This window comes from Phasianus colchicus, chromosome 7 (genome assembly GCF_987193195.1).
Source record: "Phasianus colchicus chromosome 7, bPhaCol1.hap1.1, whole genome shotgun sequence".
In the NCBI taxonomy this organism is placed as follows: domain Eukaryota; kingdom Metazoa; phylum Chordata; class Aves; order Galliformes; family Phasianidae; genus Phasianus; species Phasianus colchicus.
In genome coordinates, this window is record NC_143442.1 from 30,672,724 (window position 1) to 30,694,827 (window position 22,104).

Genomic DNA, 22,104 nt, shown 5'->3' on the forward strand with positions numbered 1-22,104 from the left:
TATTATGGCATTCATTTGTCAAATAATTAAGTCTGATGTATCTTTCCACGTGTTTTTATGTGCATTTGTTTTTGTTTCCTGTCATAGGTCCAAGCTGTTCTGCGAAGACACTGGAATCAGTACAAAATCCAGTTTGAGCACAGCTTCAGCCACTCAGATGCTATGCGCACTGTTTCCTATACAGTGTCAACAATCAGTGATGTTCCAGGCTACAGCTACAACCACGACTGCACCAGTGAACATTTAAATGGCAAAGGCTATCATGACATGGAGAGTGTGGTTTTAAAAACTGAAAAGTTATACGGTTGACTGAAAAGACTCTGCATATGCCGGTGTTCACCCTCAGAATTTATGAACTTGAAGTTTGATTTGATGACTTAATGGCCAGAAGATTCAATCTAACTTGGGAGTATCATTTTCTCCTGAATGATGCAAACTAAACCAACACATTTTCGTATGTATATATACATGTGTTTGTGTTTGTCTATTGATATAGTATGGACATTCATACATACATCAATCTACTTAGCTATATATATGTGTATTTACAGAAGTATAGAAACATTGCCTCTTCAGTTTCTACTATGTAGACCAAGTTGGCAATTTTTTGTACAAGGGGAATCAATGAATGAAGGATTTCGTATTTTCTTGGAAGTTTCTATGAAGACAGGGTTGTACTGAAGCCACTTCATTTGCCTATAGAAACTTAGCGTGTAAATACCATACTGTATTGTCTTAATCAAACCTAAAACTGAACAAAGAAAAATTGTTAAAATAGGTGCAATAGTTACAGTAGGTTGTCCAGATTAATTAAATGTCCAGTATTTGATTGGCAAAAAGCAACAAAAAAACACCAACAGATAGTCTAGGATAATAGATCCAAGATAGTAATGCTGAGCCAGTTTGATTTTGCAACTATTTTTAATGAAGCATCAGAGATGCTAGTACAAGTCAAAGATTTTATTCACTTGTGTATTGCAGCATAACAGTTTACAGCAAGCCTTGAACAATTTTATTTTAACTGTTTTCACATACACAGGAGTGTCTCCTCCTCAAGCTAATGAATGCAGATGAGATCAATGATGAAGCCTTACTGAAAAGTAAGAGTACAGAAAGAATAGTAACCTGAATACCTATAAACCCATCTGAATATTAATTCAAGCTGATAGAACGTCGCTGTGTGCTTAAGCATTTTACTTGACTGGGAAAAATCATGTACAGATTTTGTTGTAGCCATGTTGTTTGTTTTTCTTTTAAGTATTTCCATGGCCAATATGCCTGATAAAGTTATTCCTTTGTTTTGGAAGGCAATGTTTTGATTACATTTGTGACTTATTTAGAGAAAAGTGGACTGGACTGAACACAGTGCAAATGATTTGCTATCTGTGAAGCCAGTGTGTGAGATAGATTAATCATGCAAATTAACATCAATAACATATTATTCCTTTTTGTTGGTGATGGTGGGTTTTTTTGAAAATCCAATATAGGATTTGTCTTAGAAAACTTTAAGGTTTAAGAATTCTAGTATTATTTGCGACGTGCTTGATTCAGACCAGTTCTTTTAAAGGAAGTTGTTTCTTTTGGCTGTACTGGTTTATAAAGGTCTCACTGAAGAAATGAGAAGATTGTGTAGAAGGTATTGAAAAAATATGTCTAGCAAACTGTGTACACCTTTTGTGCTTAAAAGAAATAGTAGTTATATTAAGTGAAACAAAATGCTCAAGTATAAGAGATGAATTTGTATAAGTCTTACTAAAAATCTAAGAAATAGAAAAATGTGTTATAGGTATACTTTGCAGAAAAGTCTACTTCAAAAGTTGGGGGAGAAAAAAAGAGGAGTGGATACTGGAGCTTATCGATGATTATGCTCATGTGCATCAGGTAAGCAGGTCAAAAAAACTGAAAGACAGATTTTTCTAAACCACTTTAGTTCTAAATACTTAATTTTGAAAATGAAGTACTTGATTTTTACATCTGAACGTTTTTTTCAGTAGCTTTTCTGTAAGCTTCATTAGCATGGAATTAATTTGCTGTTTCAGTATTTATTTTCTTGTAACTTTGTAAGGCCTCACATGCTTTGTATTTAGAAGGAAAATGTTAAGAGGATGCAGTAAATTCATGCCACTTGCACCTTTCAGTGTTGTTTTTTTTTTTTAACACTTTTGTCTAGAGTTTGAGTGTAGGGTTTTGTTAATGATGTAGTTTCATAACATAGAATCTCAGCTAAGATATTAAAATGGAGATTTCTGTTAATCTGCAAGGCTATCTGCTCAAGTGCTGGAAATAACATGAAAATCATGTGCTGTACTAGAGTAGTGTGAAATCTGGAAATCCTGTATCACAGCATCTGATGATGGTGTCTGTTCCAACATGATTAGACGTTGGTTACAACGCAACTTGCTCATTTTTTAAAAAGTAATTAAGTAATTTAGGGTTACTTAAAAATCTTTGCAATGTGCTGAAAATACTAGTAGTGCAGGACATCCCTGCTCTGTTATACCAGCTTAGCACACACAAGGGAACAGATCATCAACTGGTATAAATATTTGAGTTCCAAGTTTGGAATTAGTGGGTACTATCTGAGAATCAAAGCCTATGCAGATGCTTGTCTATTGGAAAGTGCTTCACAGCATATGTACAGCATATTATACGACAATTATTTCAATGGTACCTGGTGGGTTGTTACAATTAAAACATGTAACAGCTGAGAATATGATATGATATTAGATTTTGATTTCAGTTTATTTCTCAGCTAGGCAGTTAAATTTAATAACCTGCAAATTTGTGTCTTCTGATACAAAGACTAAACGCTAATAGTTCACTGTCCTCTATTGAGAGATTATTTTAATGGTAATTTACAGGGGGAGAATTCTTTTCACAGAACCTATCCTGCTTCTAGGTGGTCAGTCACAGCGTGTTTCTAGGTGCACTTTTCAAAAGGAAACACATGGAGCTGGATATGCAAAAAAAGGGTTTGTGGCTGTACAAGGACAGGAACACTCCCTCATCCTCATGAGTTTCTGTTTTGCATTGGAAAATATAAATTCCTTATTTTGTCTTCCTACCTCACCTTTTTCAGTTCCTACATAGCTAAGAGCAGAGTCTGCTGCTTAATTTATTCCTTTTTTTTTTTTTGTCACTATAAATTAAAATCAAATCTTTACGCTGAGATTTCGTCCTGTGGATTATTTTCTACTTTATGGAATATTGTAGTCATTGCCTGTATTGTCTGGAATGTAAGAAAACTTCTGGGGGGCTGTGAGGTTCTTTTCAACAGGCAGAGAGTTACTTATTATTGTTCTTTGCTCTTTTGTTAGTGAACATTTACTGTACCACTTTGAAGGGGGCTACAGAAATGCTTGTCTTACACTTAGTATAAGTAACTAGCATGTTAGTTATGTATTAAAGGGAATGTCTATTTTTAATGCTACTGTCATCAATTAATAAATGCCACAAATTGATTCTATGCTGCAGGGTTCCCTCAGTTTATTATGATATTTAAATGTTAACAGCTATTCTATGTATTTTTTTTTTCTTTGTGATGATCTCCTGGAGTGCTTGGCTGTAGAAATGCTGCAACACATACTCCTGTTAACATCATGAAACATTTGGGCTGGAAACCCGGTAACATTCAAGAATTGTACTGTGTAAATAATATTAATAGAAGCTATGCCATTGTATTTATTGTTCCACTAAGGATGAAATAGAAAAAAAATGTGAAAAGTTATTTTTCAGTTGTGCCTTATTTTCATTTTCGCTTACTTCTTTCATGTATGTCATCATGCATTTTATTTGCAGAAAGAAATACTATGTTTGCATTCAATAAAATATTTCCATAATAGAACATTACATTTGTATAAATGTAGTAATAACTTTCACATATATTCAAATAGGCTTTCACTGGCACCTTTAACTATGTGTTAACGAAGTATTAACTCAAGGAGAAAGTCACTGCAATTTAGTATTTGTTTACTTGGGGTTTAAAATTCTCCTTGTAATGTATAGTAAGGCACTGCATTTCTAGAGTAAGCTCACACTTATAGTTCTTTACTAAATAACTTCATATTTAGTGGGGAAAAAAAAAAAAAATCTATTTCATCATAAGCAGAGTAGAGACTAACATGAATGCATCTTTTCATTCAGTTGGCATTCAACTAAGCCCCAACCAAATAAGGTCTGAATCGCTTAGCTGTGCAGAAGTATTGTTCCATCAAGACCAGCAACAAGGCAAGTCATAGAAGGAATGAATGAATTTTTTGGTTGACTTGTTGGTTTTTTTGTTGTTTTTTTTTCCTTCACATAGGGCTGATGGTGTCTGTACAGTACTATGAATAGTATGCATGTTTTCAATCCATAGGATTGTGTTTCTTGAGCATGCAATAATAGCTAACTTTTACACCATTGGTTACCAGTGTGTAATTGCTAAACTCAGCTGATGATCAAACCACTGAAATGCAGATAAAAGGAATGCCAAAGTACACGAACATTTATACTGCAACTTGAATTAAGTTACTACTCACCTTGTTACACCTCAGCATGGGCATTAGCAGCATGGGGGCAAAGCAGTTCTAGTCAGAAGCAAGTACAGTCGCACTGGGCCATTACAGATCTTCACCTGCACTGCTGCAGGTCATGAGTTTTATAAGTTAACTGGGGTAAGTACATTTCTAACTACAGTTAACATTACATTTAGCCATCTATTTCCAAGTGAAATCTACTGAAATCCTAGCGAACTTGATCAGAAACTGTGAAGGTGGGTGTTCCTTATGCATGACCTATTAGACTTGAGCTGTATAACATTATTTGGTTTACCTGGTCCGAAAGTAAAGTATAACTGCTTCAAGAATTTATTAACTTACTTAATCAAGTAGGATCCTACACTGGATGTTAAAAAAGCAAAAAATTTTACATAACACATGAACTGTCTCTCCATTGTTTTCCATTTTCAGATACTCTTAGATTTTACATTTGCTTGAACTGACGGTATGGCATATAGCTGAAGTGCCAGCACATCTCTCTTTCAGCAGACTTCTTTTTAAAGGAATACAGAAAATTTGCATCTAGACATGATAAATGTTTTAGATGGGCAAACAAGTATCTTGCTTCTTTGCTATTAGCTGGCTTATAGCTTTAGAAAGGAGCTCAGTATCACATTTAGCATAAATTCAGAGGTTTTGTCTACTAATAGACTCCTATTTATAGTTTCCTTGTTATACTAGATGATTAAAATCTAGAATGGCACAAAAAACAATTGGGGGGGACAGTAATTTACAGTTGATTAAATGCTTTACTGTAAGAGTTGCAATGTCCTCTTATCCATAACTTGTTTTCAAATGGAAAGTAATAACCTGACAGAAATGGAGTTATAAATATTAGTTTTAGTTCTTCTGAACTATGATACAGTATTTGTAGCTTATTCTAGTTACAACTTTCTACTTCAATCCATTTGATAGAATTCTAGTGTGCATGAGTAGCTGTACAATCTAGGATATACTGTAATTGCAAGTAACTGCTAGTAAAAATACTGTTTTAGCGGTGTTTTTTGTTTTGTTTGTTGTAGGTTTGTTTTGTTTTGTTTTTTACCTAAAGCTACTAATATTCTTTTGTACCTATTTATTGCAGCTAAGAGTGCTAAGGGCTTACTGTTCCCTACCAGTGCCTAGTACCACTGGCTGCTTTTCTGTGATACTGAAACTACAGAGTTCAAACCTTACATTTAGCAATTTCATACACTTTCATGTAAGTATACAGAAAAAGATGGAAAAACTAGTCCTCCAAATCCAAACCTTACCACCTATACCTTGTCCTTCTGTCCAGCAGCAGGAAAAAGTACAAGATATCCACAACACGTTCATAAAAACGTGCTAATTTGTACCTTAAAGAAAAACCTAAGATAGCAAACTAATCTCTGTAGATGAGTACAGAGGGATTCCAAAACTAATTCTATTACATTTATCTTGAACGAGAAAATGCCCTTACAGCACAGGTATCCATATAATACTTAGAAGTGCCAGCAACTGTATTGGGTGGAGCATGAACAAAGTTCATATCACTTCTAAACTATCATTACAACGTGATAGCAATTCCACCCTCTGCAAGATATGAAGGCTGCTTTAGAATATTTAAAAATAGTTCTGAGCCAACATAGTTATCTGGTTCTAAAAAATATGCAAAAAAAATATAGATTTCTCTTAGTCCAACCGTTCTGAGGGCCACTGTGAATCATTCACGGTGTTAACACTAAGAATCTAACATACTGAAAATAAAGAAACAAAATTGAAAGACCAATTAAAATACTTGTGAACATTAGTTATCTTTGTTGTGGGTAAATGTACACTGTACTCTATTCATCAAGAGTTACAAGTAAGCTTTTGGGAAAGGACAAGCTGGAACTAAATCCAAAGCTCTGCATCACAGCATGGTTTGTTGAGAGCAATGCTCGGTTTTCCAACATTCTATTCTGAAACAAGAATGAGCAAGAGGAGAAGGGGAAACCAGGTGCCTGTGCCAACACACATTCCAGTCTGCATGCATTTGACTGCTAAAGGCCACTGTAAAAACTACACAGCACCACACTAGCTGATTGATATATCGCAGCAGAAGCAAAGACTATAGAGAGATACGCTCTTCTAAAACAGCAAAATAATTTTGTATGTATTGCAACTTAGATCTCTCAAAAAGTAATGCTTCCTTATTTATTTCCATGGAAAATACACCAGCTACAAAGAGCACAGTAACACAATTTGATAGAGCAAATTCTCAGTTAAAATAGTTTTTCAACATAGTACCTATGCCAGTGGAAATGCATAGCTACTGCTGAACAAGTCTGCATGCCACACTCATACAAATGTTGCGGCTGCAGTGACATGCCAGCCACCACCTCCTTCTCTTCACATCCACTGTTTGATCTCCATAAACATTCACCAAGTGTCAGTGAATGTCAGTGGCTGCCATTTTTTCCAAATGGAGGAATTCAGTGAATACCTTTGCTTCATCAGCACTTCTATGCCAGATGCCATTTTGTCAAACTGCTTTTCTGCATTTGCCTCTGATGTCATAGGTCAACATCAAAATATAGGAAGCATTATATAATCAAGGTTTAAAAGACCACTAAGATCATCTAGTCCAACTTGTCAATCCATCACCATTGAACCATTAAACCATGTGTGACACCTACCTTTTTCTTGAGCAACTCCAGGGACATTAACTCCTCCACCTCCGTGGACAGCCTGTTCCAATGCCTCACACCTTTTTCTGAGAGGAAATTTTTCCCAGTATCGAACCAGAACCTCCAGTCATGCAACTTACATAAAGTCAGTACGTTACTTTTGTAGCAGCCCTCATACAGCAATAAAACACAAAATTTATTTAATAAATGAGCAAACAAATCTAGACATAAAAAAAAAAAAACTAAGCAATTTTGTGAGATTTGAAAAAGATAACAATTTCCTTGAGCAGGTGCTATCTATATATATTCTGCTCCTATACATAATACCCAACTAAAAAAGCAAAATGGTTTTTTCTTCTGCCACTTCGTACTTATAAACTGCTACAATTCCTCTTCCACAAGACAGGCTGTGCGCTGTGATGAACCTGTCTGGAATTACAGAGCTGACAGCCTCATGATTATAATTGGAATGATTTCCATCATTTCACAGCTGTATATTTTTAAATAACATTTATAACTGACTAAATGAACAATTCAGATTCATCTGCATTAAGTTCATACTGCATTTGTGACAAATAACATGTATTATTGCTCTTCGAATTAAACTTTTTTTTTTTAAATAAACCCAGACTAAGGATTTGCACATTGAACAGTAAAGATATTTGTAAGTATAATTTCTAATGACTATTTCCATTTTTTCCCCTCATTTTAGAAAGTCACAACTTTCTAAGGGGAAAAAATAGTTTCTGATTAGTGCTATCTCACATAAACACACACAATTTAACAGAACACAGAAAAATCCAACTATCTAATGCATGTTCTATGAAAAAGTGCTTGAACATTGATAATTATTGGTTTGAGATTACAAAGCTTTTCTATAACTTAAGGTTTCACAATCAGTGTCAAAGAGAAAAACGCCACAGAGAAAACAGAGCTGAACACAAGTACTATGGTCCCTGATTAAAGCAAGCTTTCATGGCATGTACATGCAGGACAGCTGTGTTTTCCAGCTCTGCTGGAGCTAGAGTTGACTAATAATGCAAGCCACCTGCTGACTAGTGTAATGTTATAGTCTTTCTTTCTCTCTGTTCTAAAAAAGCATGCTGTTTTATGTAGAGAAATGGTTTGAAGTTTGTAGTAGGCTTATGGCCAGCACTCAAGACAAGGTTTAGAAATGAAACCTGATGTTCTACAGCAAACATATACATAAAGAGATATCAACTGCACAAAACATAAACGTAGAAAATGAGCTTGAATATAAATATATTCTTGCTTGGCTCCTTACCTTGATACTTGCAAATGAAACGTGACAAATGTGTGACTGTAGCAGAGAAATTTCTTCCAAAGGTCCTGCATGCATTGGATATGGATTGCTGTCAAACTGGTGGTTCCTCTGACACAGTGCAGTTAAGTTGATGGTTGTCAGGTCTATTCCTTCCAAAGGGTGGTCACAGTGCTGTGTTGTGGATTCCACTGTAAATGCAAAAGTTTTGTATGTAAATATATGAGAAAAAATCTTGAAGTAATAGTGAAAAACAGTCTTTCAATCTTACAAAACATACAGTACACAATACATACAGAAGTACCTGTCAAAAACTTTTTTGTTCTTAATCATTGTGCTGACATCATCATATGATGACAAAACCATTATTAGTTATATTGCACTTACAGTAAAGGAAAGGGTAGAACTATTTTGCACTTGTTTTTATAGTTGTGCTGTTGAAGTTCTTTTGCCTTTCATACAACATATTTATATGCTTGGACTTGGTCTCAAAATATAGCTGGCCTTATTTTGTTTTTTGTTGTTGTTGTTGTTGTTTTTTCTATAGATATCAGTAAAGATCTAAGAACACAAATGCTCAATCATATATTATTTGGTTAAATATGAATACGAGCCAAATACCTGCATTTAACAGAGAGCTCAAAAGCACATTTGACTGTGTCCCATCTATTCCATTCCATATGGCCATCTATTCCACAGAACACCACCTCAATTATTTCTACCATTCACAAGGAACTTGCATCTTCCAATTCCTAATGGAAGCCAGGAGCTGTCAAATATGGGCTCCTTTCATGACATTTTGGGCAGACAATGCCAGCAAGGATTTCCTTGTTAAAGAGCCTCTTTCAGTATTCTGTTAGCAGATTGCCATTGTGGATACTTTAGGATCTGAGACAACAACAAAATTCAAAAGTCACAGAAAGCAATCACAGATGGCTTGAAAAATCATAGCAAAGTTGTATGAATATTCTGGGGATTGTTCAAAATACAGTGATACTGCAACTTCTCTTACGCACAAAGCTCTAAAAAATAATCTCAGTTTAGCATAATTGTAACACACATTTTCCAGATGCTGCAATAAACTGACTACAATAATTAAAGTTAGAATACCAATTCCTTCTATAGCTATTTTTTAAAACCAAATTTCTGTGGTACAAATAATTCACATTCAGATAATTTCAAGGTTTGGATGCTGACTCAAGTCCTTTCCAGTTCAACACTGTATCTGCCACAAGGAATAGAAAATATTTCTTTTTCTTTTTTGACAGTGGCTTTTTTTTCTTTTTTTTTTCCCCTTTCTAACTATTCACTTTTTCTTTCCTTCTTATTTTTCCCTACAGGGACTTGTTTGTAAGTCAGGAGTGCTCTTTGCCTGTTCTAATTGTAATTAAAAAGGTGATTAGAAAGGTTTGTAATTAAAATATACAAAAACCTTAATGAAGAAATACAAATCAGGATGCCTCCGTAAAAATTAAAAAAATATTGAACGCAACAATGGAAACATGTTTGTATCAGAATTTTAGAAATGTGTTGTCATTACAGATAGTATACACTGCATGGTATTTCACTGTATCATAGAAAAAATAGTTTTGAAAAGTTGTTTAAAACTTATTGGGAAATAAAACATTTTGTCACAAAACAAACAAACATTTTTTGGAAGTTCTAAGAAAATATTTTACAATCTACACCTTACTCTGTTTCCCACCATCTTTCGCTAACCTCAGTATTTCACTGGTATTCATTGACATGACCTCTTATTCTCCCCCTCTCCTTATTATTCACCAAACACCAATACCAAGTGGGTACCACCAGCTGTCTCCAGCACCTTGGAACTTGGAGCTACTATTGCTCCCACCCAGCTTCTTTTTCCCAACCAGCTGTGCAGAGAGAGCAATAAGCATGTCATGAGTACTCAAAGACTTTCTGTTTAGGTTGAGGTACACTTGGCATAAGAATGAAGCTATCTAAGCCTCAGAGAGTCTCTAACTCATACCCATTTGCTCAGTGAGGTTGTTTTGGCACTGGAGAGTAACTGGCATTCTGGCTTTATGCCTTTCTGCAAGGAAGAATTCACTGAGCTTTTTTTTTTTTTTTTTCTTCTGTCTGGTGTCTCATCTTTGCGCTGAGGAATCTCTGGCCTTCTCCTCAATCATTCCCAGTTTATGCCTTTTTAATGCTGCTGAATCAACTAAAGGGAGACAGAATCTCCATCAGCTTCTATATGCACAGGCATTATATTTCTAATCCAGAAGCATGAAATAAATAAAGCATAAAATTACTAACCATTCTGGATGATATGAACACTCTGAAGGCCAGTGGAAATGCTTCAAGTACACAAAGACAATATCAGCATGCCAAGCCTTTGGAGCAATGTTACATTCCATACCTGTATGGCATGGGGAAAAAAAAAAAAATTAAAACCAAACACATGTACGGCATGTAAGTCATTTAAAAACTACGATACCAGCTCTTCTATCAAAGAAAAGTAAATTAAATTAAAAAAAACTGCAGGCATAATCCATTTTCTTTCCAAGCCTACACATGCTATTGAGAGGAAAATTTAGAAGGGAGGTTGAAGTTTCTTCCATTAGTAGAATGGATATTGCACTCTTGTATGTTTAAGAAAAAGGATAAGGTAATTTTACACACACTTTTCCCTTTCCTTTCCTAGAATTTCACCTGTACCTTCTTCTTTTCAGAACAGAATATCATCTGGCCTTAACTACTGCAGCTCTATGTGATGAAATCCTTAGATATCTAATCCAGTTCCCTACAATGGCTGCAAAGATAAATAAATTACTCCTTTTTCTGCTACAGCAATGTTTACTGGCAAAGTTATTTACTGGTTATTTACTGTAGAGTTTCTAGACTGGACAAGAAGGTTCCCATGGACTTAAGTTAATTTTAAGTAGGATGTTTAGACTAACAACCATCTAAAAGTAAGCACAACCATTTCATAGGCTGAAAATATTGTTTTTTAAATTGTGTGCAGCTGAAAGCAATAATACATGAATGCAATGAAAATGACTAGTTAAGCAATGTTTCATTTTCAACTGTAAGTACACTCCACAGAAATAGCATGGTTTTGGATTAAATAAAAGTGGACATGCATCAAATTAAAAAATAAAAATAAAATCAAATTTACCCTGCTTGATTTCACCTAACCCTTGTATTAGTATGCCAGCACATCTGCAGATAAAGAGGCTTGAAGACCATTTTGGCTCTTAACAACCACAATGAGACCACAGAATCAACAGATATGTAGGACTGATTTTGTCCAGCTAACTGCAATCCCTCACTGTAACTGTATATTTTCTGTACTGTCTTTGTTTGTAGTTCTACACATTTCTTTCAGAGAATCTACTAGAAGTAGCACTGAACATTTACAGTTTTCATTTACGTGAAAGATAAATAGATCAGATTTTAAAGTGCGTAACTTGTTACAGAGTTAAGGAGGTCTGACAATAGGGGTGTGCGTTTCTAAAATAGAGGGCATACCAGCTGCCTGTACATACTTATGACAATGTATTTAGAGGGATTCACCCAGGGAATCATAGTTTTCTTGAAGTTGCAAATAATAGATAATTACCAGAGACATCAGTTACCACAAAGGGAGATAATATGCTCTAAAGAATATTAAAATGTATCATGAAAAATCAAATTAACACTGCTTTCAGAAAACTCAAGCAAACACCCAAATTTTTACATTTTTCAGGCGTTTTGTATTATGTTTCCAGGCCCACACAGAACTGAGAGTGCACTGATGTTTTAAAATTACAGTATGTACATTTAGTTTCAGGGTGCATCTAAAAAAGAACACATCGATATCTGGCAACAGTGCCTACCACTGTTGCTAATGTTGGAGATTTTTTCACTGCTGCCTCATTGCAATCACTTTTAAGATAGTGAATCTCCTTTTCCAGACACAGAGTGCCTTTGAACCTCCCAGAAAATGTCCTGCAAGCTGGTAATTAAAAGTGCTAATTCACATTTCATTATGTAAGTGATATTTAAATTTAAAGATGATCCAGGCAGATATTACTGTATCATCATCTTGATATTTTAACTGTCAAACAACGTAGCTCATGTAATATACTAAACATATATAAAATACTATTCAGTACCTTATTTTGAATGCTGAAGATGCCAGACTTTCTCTGATTTGCAGCATCGCCTAAGCAACAGTTTCAAAATTGAGAGCGAAAGACCTCCAGTAACAAATGGATGTTGTGTGCAGTACGCTGCCATGTCTGTGATGAAAGAAAGCATAGTTCAGCAAAAAAAGATCTGGCTTCTCACCATTTGCTCTGAACTTGTCATTTTCTCTTTGCAAGCTTTCTTCATCATCTGTAACTACTTAGCATGGCCATGTGACTGGGAATTATAATATTATGCTCCCTCCAACTATGTGTCATTAAAATTACTCAACTTTGCTTTTCGATTCAAAGTCAGTTCATTTGCAGAGTATTTTAACTGTCTCTGAAGTGCAGCCCCAAGAATATGTGAGTCTTAAACATAATGAAGGCTACAACAAAACTGCACCTGTTCTTCCAGAGTGCCAGAAAGCCACAGCAACACCTGAACAACTGAGGTACTTCAGTCAAGATCCATTTTTACCTGTCAGTTCAATATGGGGCTTCTTAACGGTAAATAGATTCAGGTTTCCTCTTCAGTCCACACTGTCTTGTGCTGGATTATTCTCATATTCTGTCCTGTAAGCCATGCAGAGACATTTGCAAGGAAAGAGCTCTTTGACATTTCAGTCTGTCCTGTGAATTTGAACAAAACCAAATATACTCTGATCAGTTTCCTTGCCTCATTTGAGTCAATCATGGCTCTTCTTATGAGCCAACCTGTCAACCTGTTCTTTTCACCATCCTTTAAAAAAAAAAAAAAAAAAAAGGAAGAGAGCTTTTAATACAAAAAGCTATTGCAGTTAATCACATGAGTTACTCCAGACTAACTGTTCCAAAATGCCCCTTCTGGAGACTTCCTTCAGAATAAAAGAGTGTTCTGTGTTTTTATTTTGTTTATTTTACTTATGCTGGAATAAAACCTTCTTTTTTTTTTTTTTCCTGAAGAATTTACTGTGGTAATATGCCAAGTACAGTTGTTCTATCAGTAGCTAATAGAGAAGCAAAACATAAGGCTCTCCAAGACTCCAGGGCATATTTTGGATCTATAAATCAGTGTTCACTCATTTACTACATTAGATCCTTGAAGAACCTTTAATATTTTTGTGCTATAATATTGCTCACGTACGATTGCCGCAAGACTCCGTATCTGATACTGCTCACCACTAAGCAAAGTCATGATAGTAAAACATAGTGTACTGGCTAACCCTTTTTTTTCTTTTTCTTTCTTTTCTTTCCTTTTTTTTTTTTTTTCCTTCACAAAAAACAAAACAGCAAGAAGATTTAGGTTTGGTGTAAGACAATGAAAAAATTGTTAGAGAAAGCTTAAAATTTAAGACTTCAAGAACAGAGTCACTAGAATTTTGTGAAGGTGTATTTTGGAAATGCAGAAAAGCAAATAAACTGCAATCAATATTTGCAAGACCACTAACATGGACTGTATTCTCAGGCCAGTTCTTTTCTAACTTTGGCTTCACTCCCATGTTACAGTTCTGAACGCAACATACTTCAAAATATCTGACATCAGAATCTTGACCCAAGAGGCAACCTACTTGGAGGCAGAAGAAAAAACATTTTTCTCAATTTAGTTCATATTCATACAATATGAATACGATTATTGTATTCATACAATATTAATACAATTGAATACAATTTGATTTTTTTTTTTAAATAATAGCAGCTGAATGGGTTACTCAACAAGCTTTCAATCAGCAAAAAGCTCTAAACAATTGTCTCTGTTAAAATTCTAAAGCTGGGTTATCTGTGTGAGCCTCTGGCATGTTACAATTTGTCCTATTCCAGTCTATATCCAAGGGAAATTGATTTATCTTATAAGGAGAAGTCTGAAACAAATATATCAGGGGAAACCAGTGCTCTTCATAGAAAGGTAGTAGTAAAATTTCTGCCACTTGTCAATCTTACTTCTTTATCACAGGTGGTTTGTCAGTACCTGAAATATGAGGTTCTAAATAGAATGGCAATAAAATGTATATTACAGACTACTCTCAATTTCTGTAAGTATAGAAGAAATGCAGTATTTAACTCCCCTCTGAAAAATAAATCATATTTATCTTGTTTTCTGGATAACTGATTCCAAATATGCAAAAATTGACTAATACTGAAGGAAAGAAATGTTTACTTTTAGAACAAGAAGTTATTTACTATTTATTTTACTGGGATATAAAGTGTCATTTTTAGCAAACTATCATAAAAAAAAAATTCCTCATCAATGGAACAATATTTCCCTCTCCCTGCTATTTTGCCATTTTAGCCAACCAATCTTGAGCTTATTTTTCTCTGATATTTTCCCTTTTTCACTCATTTCAAATTCATTAGTAAGAGGGATACTCATTAAACATGCTTTAATTGCCGATTCTGATTTTAAATTTCTGATTGCAGTATAGGTCTATGTTATAAATAACACAAGTCCCATCACTGAAATCTGTTCTACATGCAAATTGCTACTTTTCTACCAGCTGTTTTCTTCAAGTTCTACAGTGATCTTTCTCAGATGCTCTGGACAGATTTGTTTTCCTTCAAACTCTCTTCAAATACATTATTTAATCTTCACAAAGACCATGTAGCAGCTGTGTTGAATGAACTAATAAACTCTAAGGAATTATGCTTTAGTAGTTTATATTACTACCCTTAGCTCCAGCCGCAGCTGCCCTGACAAAGTTGACTGTCCTCCCAGATCACTGGCATATTAGAGGAGAAACCATATTATCAGCGTTTCCACACTAAACTATTTCATTTATGTTCTAGACACAACAACGCAGATGTAGATTGCCAGTTAAACCCTTCTATCGTGCCCCATTTCAGCTTAAAAACAATTAATATGTATGTCAGTTTTCTCATGTACTTTAAAATTCTGTAGTACACAAACTTGAAGTTAAGCAGGCTATTTAAATTTATCTCATTTCTGGTAACAAGGAAGATATATGTCACCTAATTGTCTTTAAACAAATACATCCCCAGTATGTATAGTACACATAAACAGATAATGTTTAAGATATGAAACGATGTGTTCATTACGCTCTTATAGAGAAAACAACAAACTGTGTTTACAGCTTAAATATGGATTTTCTCATCTTGAGCAGTAGTATGAGATTTTATCAAGAAATTTTGAACATAACACTCATACTTTATTTTGAATCAGACAACGGCATGTTTGTGTTTTCTGTTGTTATCCAAATCAGACAAATGCTTTGGACTCTGGCCAGAGTTTTCAACTCCTTTAACCATTTCAGGTTTACATTCAGTCTAATAATTATGCATTTATCTTTTAACTCTTGAAAAAGACTTTGCCAGGGTAATTTTCACAATAGAAATTTTTGCTTTTAGACAATTTCAACCAATGGAGCCCTTCCACAAACCTGGACTTTTTCCCCCAGCCCAACCCAATTAGCTTAGAAATCTTTTCTTAATCTCATCACAATTGCACTAAGATTTATTAGTGTCTGCACTGCACAAGATGCCGAGTTCTGCTTACAGAAGAACTCTGCCAGTATTCTTGTTGTCCCAGTAACATAACTGCTCTGACTAGTCACTAAGACTTCTGTCCAAATCTCAGTCCATTGCAAAACAGCAGTGTGAGACTGCTGAGTAATGCAGTTAGACTAAGAAAAAATGTCTCCAAAAAGACCACTATACAAAGCAATCCATACACACCATTGGGTACATCAGGCAAGGAATATTACTTTGACCTACTTAGTATGTTTTTACACATTCACTTCTTTGTCAGAGGTGAATTGTTAGATCTAGTAACATAACTTACATTATCATTTAACAATAACCTGACATTCCTCTTTCTTTCCAAAGATGTTCTGAGCTTCTGTGGTTTCTGCTTTTCACTAAATTCTTGTGATGCTACATTTGCCTCAATTGCCCACATTGTGCAACACACCTGAAATACTGAAGAGAACATGAATTGCAGCCTTCCTTAACAGGAAATCTAGAAGGCCACACATTTTTATTCCGCTTTTTTGTTTAAGTTAGAACAGAAAAGGAGCAACTATTGAAAATTTTTGATTAAAAATTATATTTGAAGATAGATAAATAAGTATTTATTTAAATATTTTGAATCTGTTCACACGAGGCGCTTGTAATGTTTTTATCCTCTCCCACGACAAAGTACCTATTTATATATATATATATATATATATATATATATATATATATATATATATATATATATATATATATATATATATATATAAATATATATAAATATAATTCTACCAAATCATCATAAATACTCAACTAAAGGCACAAGAGTGCGAAGCTCTGCTTACAGCTTTCCTCATGCTACATACAGAATAGGAATAATGGTAAAAAACATGAAGGTACATTGAGATGCTTAAAAAGAATGTTGGAGAGGCTACATGCATTTATAGTCACAAATAACAGATGGTCCTTACACTTTAAATTATTAAAAATATAAGTTATTTGCATTTTCATCAGTATGCTATTAACTTCTCATAGTATATAGGTTGTGTTAAGGCCATGCATGGTATTAGCTAAAGCAGGCTGAAGGTGATCACCATACTGAAATAAAACTAAAGATTAATTTGACACAGTGTTTTTCTTCAATCAATAATACAGACAACTGAATTTACGTGTGAAGCCAAAAAAGTTAAAACATACATATATGCACACACACAAATCAAATTTAACCATGGGCATCAAAAAGCTTTCTCAGAGCTAGGTTTTCTCTGAACAAAGAGACATCCAATGCTTGTTTTGTATTTTTCGTGAATTTACTACTATATGGCTGTTTTCTTCTTACTAACAGCAACAGACTAAGATCTCTGAACAGTGACTGAATTGTTCTGACTGTTCTCCAATTTTTTCCACTATTTCAGTTCCTTAAAATGTATAAGCAGCAACCCATTGCAATTTCTGTGATCCAAATTCAATATCTGACAAAAAGCAACAGAAGATCAGGGGCAATACACTGTTATCCCCAATCTAGAAATTTTCTAATTACTCGTCTTAAGAGGACAAGGAGGAAAGGAATTTCCTCCAAACAGATGACTAAGCTACTGAGCCTGGAAATAGTATGTCTATCATGTGTCATATGTTTTAGATGCACCTGGAATTTTTTGTTTCATTTTCAATTTTTCATTTCCCCATGCCAGATGGTCTCTCTGAGGATGAATTATGCTATTTCTGAGATACTGAAGATGAGAAGTTGAAAATATGTTTTTGGTGTTTTTTTTTTTTTTTTTTTTTTACATTAAGTTCACATGCCTTTTGTTGGAAGAGTTGGAAAAAAGACTATTTGATAGTTGAATCACTGTGCTTCCATACTGAAGTCACTTCCTGATAAGCAGCCAAACTTGTTTTATAAAATAAATAAATGAGAGAGCTTGAATAACTCAGTTTTCTTGGCTGGTCACAATCGGTGCTGTATTATTCTGACTAATAACAGAATAATACTGCTGCAAACTCTAATACTTCACTCCAAAATAATATACAGAATTCAACTAAGAATCCAACTGTCAAAGATACTCACAGCTTCAATCTGAGCCTTTTTTTTTTCCTCCAGATTTTCTTCACTAAGGTGAAGCCCTGTGCAGGTTTGACAGAGAAATAGATTCTATTTTAATTAAATGTAGGTTAAATACATGCATCTCTATACCAAATGCACTACAAACTTCTGCGAGTGGCACCAGTGACAGGAAGTATCGCTACTCCGAAAAGACAACTAGTTCAGGAAAAAGCAATCCACACCAACACGGCCACCACCAAGAAGCACATGGCTTCAATTTGTGTCTCACAACAAAATCAGCATGACTATTCCTGCTGACTTTAAAAAGCGGGCCAGCTGAAATGAGCAGATTATAAGGCCAAACATAGGTGAATGCACGTGCAGAACCTTTTAACATACATGTAGTCGAAGAGAGAACATGCAAACTCCAAGCATCTCCAAAAGCTATTTGGAAGTTCTTTTAAAGCTGTTCCTGATGTTTTACTGGAAGTAGTTCCCATCCTCAATAAAATACTTTCATGTTCTGCCATCACTTCAGTGAACCTTTGTAGTCATAATTTGGCTTCTACAAAAAACCAAGCCAGATGAAGTAGCTTTCTTCTTGTCACTTTTATAGTAACTGTTTTTTAGTGTTATGACTTTAATTCAGAACAGTTGGGTGCATATTTTTTTTTATGTCAATTGAATTTAGAGTAACTGTAAGCTTGAAAACCTTCTTAAAAGTTCTGCTGACTAGAAAACATTCAATTTCAGTATATTCTTCGTCTTTAGAAGATTGATAATTGATCTCATACTTAAAAACTACCAATCTTTATGGAAACGCTCTTAAATGTAGCTAAATACTTCCGTATCAAAAGAGATGACAGACTCTCAAGTGGAAGTAGTAAAATTTGTAAATGTTCTAAACTGAATCTGACACATTCTTGGTTCTCTTCATCCTGTGTGAAGCAGGAGTTCCTACTTAAAAAAGTTTTTTCTGTACATACCCCAGTCACTGTGGCACAACGTCAGCAAGGCAACACAGCTTAAATTACTTTAAAATATACTTCTGTCAAACAAGTTAGCAGATTTCATAATGAAGTGCTGAAAGAGAGCATTCAGGCAAGCAGAATGCACCACAAAGACGCAGCAACAATAGCTTTCAAGCCAATATGTGCTTGAGATAACACATCAAATTACCACTCAGCATATTTCATCGATGCATTTAAAATGTTAGAAACAGCCCCTGTGTAAAAGGATTACATCACTGAGAACATAAGCCTTATAGAAGCCTATCTACAGTGTCAAGCACAGTGATCATTTATCAGCCAAGACACTTGACCAAATGGCATAACAATAATTTTTATAAAAAATTATTCCCTAGTAAGAGCAACATTTACACTGAGTAAGCACCAGAAACTAAACTGCTAAAGAAGCAGCAGCATCCAGATTCAAATGTAAAAAGTCTTACTCTAGAATAGCACTTAGTTTTGATGATTACTTAAAACAGCAAAAGGCTGCATTTCCAGCTTCACTGTACACTGTATTTGTATCTGATAAGTTCTGTACTGGAAGCAGGAGATATGATACAGAAACAACTCCACCACTGTCACTCATTTTAGTTTGATCCCAGCTGACTTTTACTATATGCATCTCCACGGTTATATCAGTAGATTGTGAACAATCTGTAACAGCTGGAAGCATAGCATCAGTGGAACATCATAATATATCAGAAAACAAAGTATTGATTAAAAAAAATACATTTTGCGTATGAATTTCTGGAGAAAATATTTCCTACCTAACCAGACTCCAGTAGGAAAAAATTTCACTTATGAAAGTGTGCACCATTGTCAATTATGAAACAGGATGTAAAAAGTGTACCAGTGAATACTGACAACCTGATTGATGACATCCAAGCAGTATAGGGAGTTCTAGAGAATCAATAATGAAAACGCACTGACACTAAGTTCATTCTTTCAAGTAGAAGAGCACTTAACATCGTGCACAGCAAAGAGATCATTCTTTAGACCACACTAAAACACTTTCACAAATGCTATTGATACTAATTATTTCACATTTTAAACGATTTTTTTAGTTCATTTGAAAGTATAGGGAGTAAATTTCTGTTTACAGATGTAATTTATCATCAACAGACTAGAGTAACACCCAGCTTCCGGTTAGTGTGGCTAAGTGAAGGCCACAAACAACAACTGTACAAATACCTAAGGGCAATTTTCAAAATGATACCTACTTGCTGCTATCTGAATTGCTCTGAGGCTATTCCTAGAGACTTATTATACAAATGCCTGAATTATTGCAACATGATACTGCCTCATAAGTAGTAAACACTGAGCATTTTTCTTATTTGTTCCTCCATCCTCCTTTAACCTCTCGCTTCCTAGGGCAAAAGTTCAGAAACAAAGGATTGTCCAGTCTGTTTGCAACATAATCATTACCACTTAGGCTCTCAGCAAATTCAGTTTGCAAGTATTTGGCTACAGTAAGAGATGATGTGATTTTCACTGGTTGATTTTGTTGGCTTTTTTTTCCACTCAGAATGAACTCTCACACAAAATTGAAACTGTATCCAAGTTATTTGTCATAATCAGTGCTTAAATGAGTAAATCACTGTTAAGTACCATTATTTATTTCTAACCTATATTATTCCAAACTCCCTAAAGGATAAGGACTACACACTGTAGGAATCTGAAAAACGACACAAAGATTTGCACTGGAATGTTTAGAGTTTTACCAGGAGAATACAAAAAATAAGTATTTTAGCCAGCTATGTTGAAAAATTGTCATCTAGAAAGACAGAAGAGAGAAGGATATTGGCTGACAGGCTTCATAAATCATCTGTCAACATTCTACACAAATTGAACCATAGCAGCTAGGGTAGTCAAAGTGTAATCTTAGAAGTACGTAGCGCCAGTGCCACACAAAGCCTTTGAAACTAGAAGAGCAGGACAAAGTAAAAGCACTGTATGATGGTGATTTAGCTACAGATGTTAAAATGGTAAGCACTGAATAATTCAATTTCAAGATGGAATGTGATGATACCATGATATTTAAGAATGATGGTTTTCTTTCAGATTTATTGGAAACATCTATTTCTTAATGCAGAAGCTATCATAGTGCTCATAAACATCAGGAAATGAATCACACCAAAAAAGCATCTAGGGTTTAACACATCAATGCAAAAATAGCTTGGTTTTAAAATGTTCCAGAAAGCATCTTTAAAGCTTTGAATCTAACTTACTGATCAACTAATCTTTTCAACAGAAACATTATCAAAGTCTAGAATGCATGCTTTTACATCAATCCTCTTATATTAGCATGTTGATTCTAAAGAAAATAATTTTAAAAAAAGAAAGGATCTGATTCTAGATAAGAATGGATCAAGAATGACAGAGCAGCGTAACCTGACAGGAAACAAGTTATCCAAAGTAAAAAAAAAAAAAAAAAAAAAAAAAAGACTATTACATGCCATATAAAACCATAACTCAGTCCATTGCTAGAAAAAAAGGTAGCTGAGTTTGCTCAATGGACTTTTAGCAACTGATTTTGAAAGGCAGAATACTGTGGGTGAACTCTTCGCTGTGCATATGTCTAATTGGAAAAAAAAATTGAATCTGTCTATTCTGCCTATACCATTGATTAATCTATGCATCCATTTTGCAATGAAATCATTGTTTCATTGCTGTTCGTTCATTGTTTTGTATTTGTTAGTATCAAATGAATTATTCTATGTCTGAACTAGAATTAAAGCGACGGATCAAAAATAAAAGAAAGAAGCAAAGCAGCTAGGTTGGAGTCATAGGGTGATTGAATAAAAAGAAAGAAAAAACAAAAAGGATACACAGAGCACAAGAGAAGACAAAAAGTTATCTTTGTCAAAGAAAACAAATTTTTACCATTTCCCAGTCATGATTATAACATTTTCAGTGAATAATCTTAAACAAAGAAAATAACTGTTGTTGAAAAACAGAGAAAATGTCCTTGAGAAAGACCTAATGGGATAAGGGATAAACTAAAAATATATAGGAAT

At 34.5% G+C, this 22,104-nt stretch overlaps 2 protein-coding genes across 27 annotated transcripts in view; one reads left to right on the forward strand and one right to left on the reverse strand.

The window, feature by feature from the left end:
- The window catches only part of CALCRL (calcitonin receptor like receptor), a 67,730-nt gene extending 63,209 nt beyond the window's left edge, over window positions 1–4,521 (forward strand). The window contains exon 14 of the mRNA XM_090144362.1: window positions 88–4,521. Within this exon, the coding sequence (XP_090000488.1) occupies window positions 88–309 (222 nt within the window). The 3' untranslated portion in view covers window positions 310–4,521. The remainder of the gene's footprint in view (window positions 1–87) is intronic.
- The window catches only part of LOC116235940 (uncharacterized), a 182,053-nt gene that overhangs the window by 53,056 nt on the left and 106,893 nt on the right, over window positions 1–22,104 (reverse strand). For 13 of the 26 annotated variants that reach the window (XM_090144385.1, XM_090144384.1, XM_090144381.1 and 10 more), the window contains 6 exons: window positions 13,068–13,219; window positions 12,575–12,700; window positions 10,734–10,836; window positions 9,072–10,638; window positions 8,454–8,641; window positions 7,178–7,339 (listed from right to left, as the gene is read on the reverse strand). In XM_090144385.1, the coding sequence (XP_090000511.1) occupies window positions 7,178–7,339; window positions 8,454–8,641; window positions 9,072–9,138 (417 nt within the window). In that variant the 5' untranslated portion in view covers window positions 9,139–10,638; window positions 10,734–10,836; window positions 12,575–12,700; window positions 13,068–13,219. Of the gene's footprint in view, window positions 1–4,520; window positions 4,624–7,177; window positions 7,340–8,453; window positions 8,642–9,071; window positions 10,639–10,733; window positions 10,837–12,574; window positions 12,701–13,067; window positions 13,220–16,361; window positions 16,499–18,101; window positions 18,158–22,104 lie in introns of those variants that run through there. The other 13 variants (XM_090144389.1, XM_090144382.1, XM_090144391.1 and 10 more) reach the window with 11 other exon arrangements.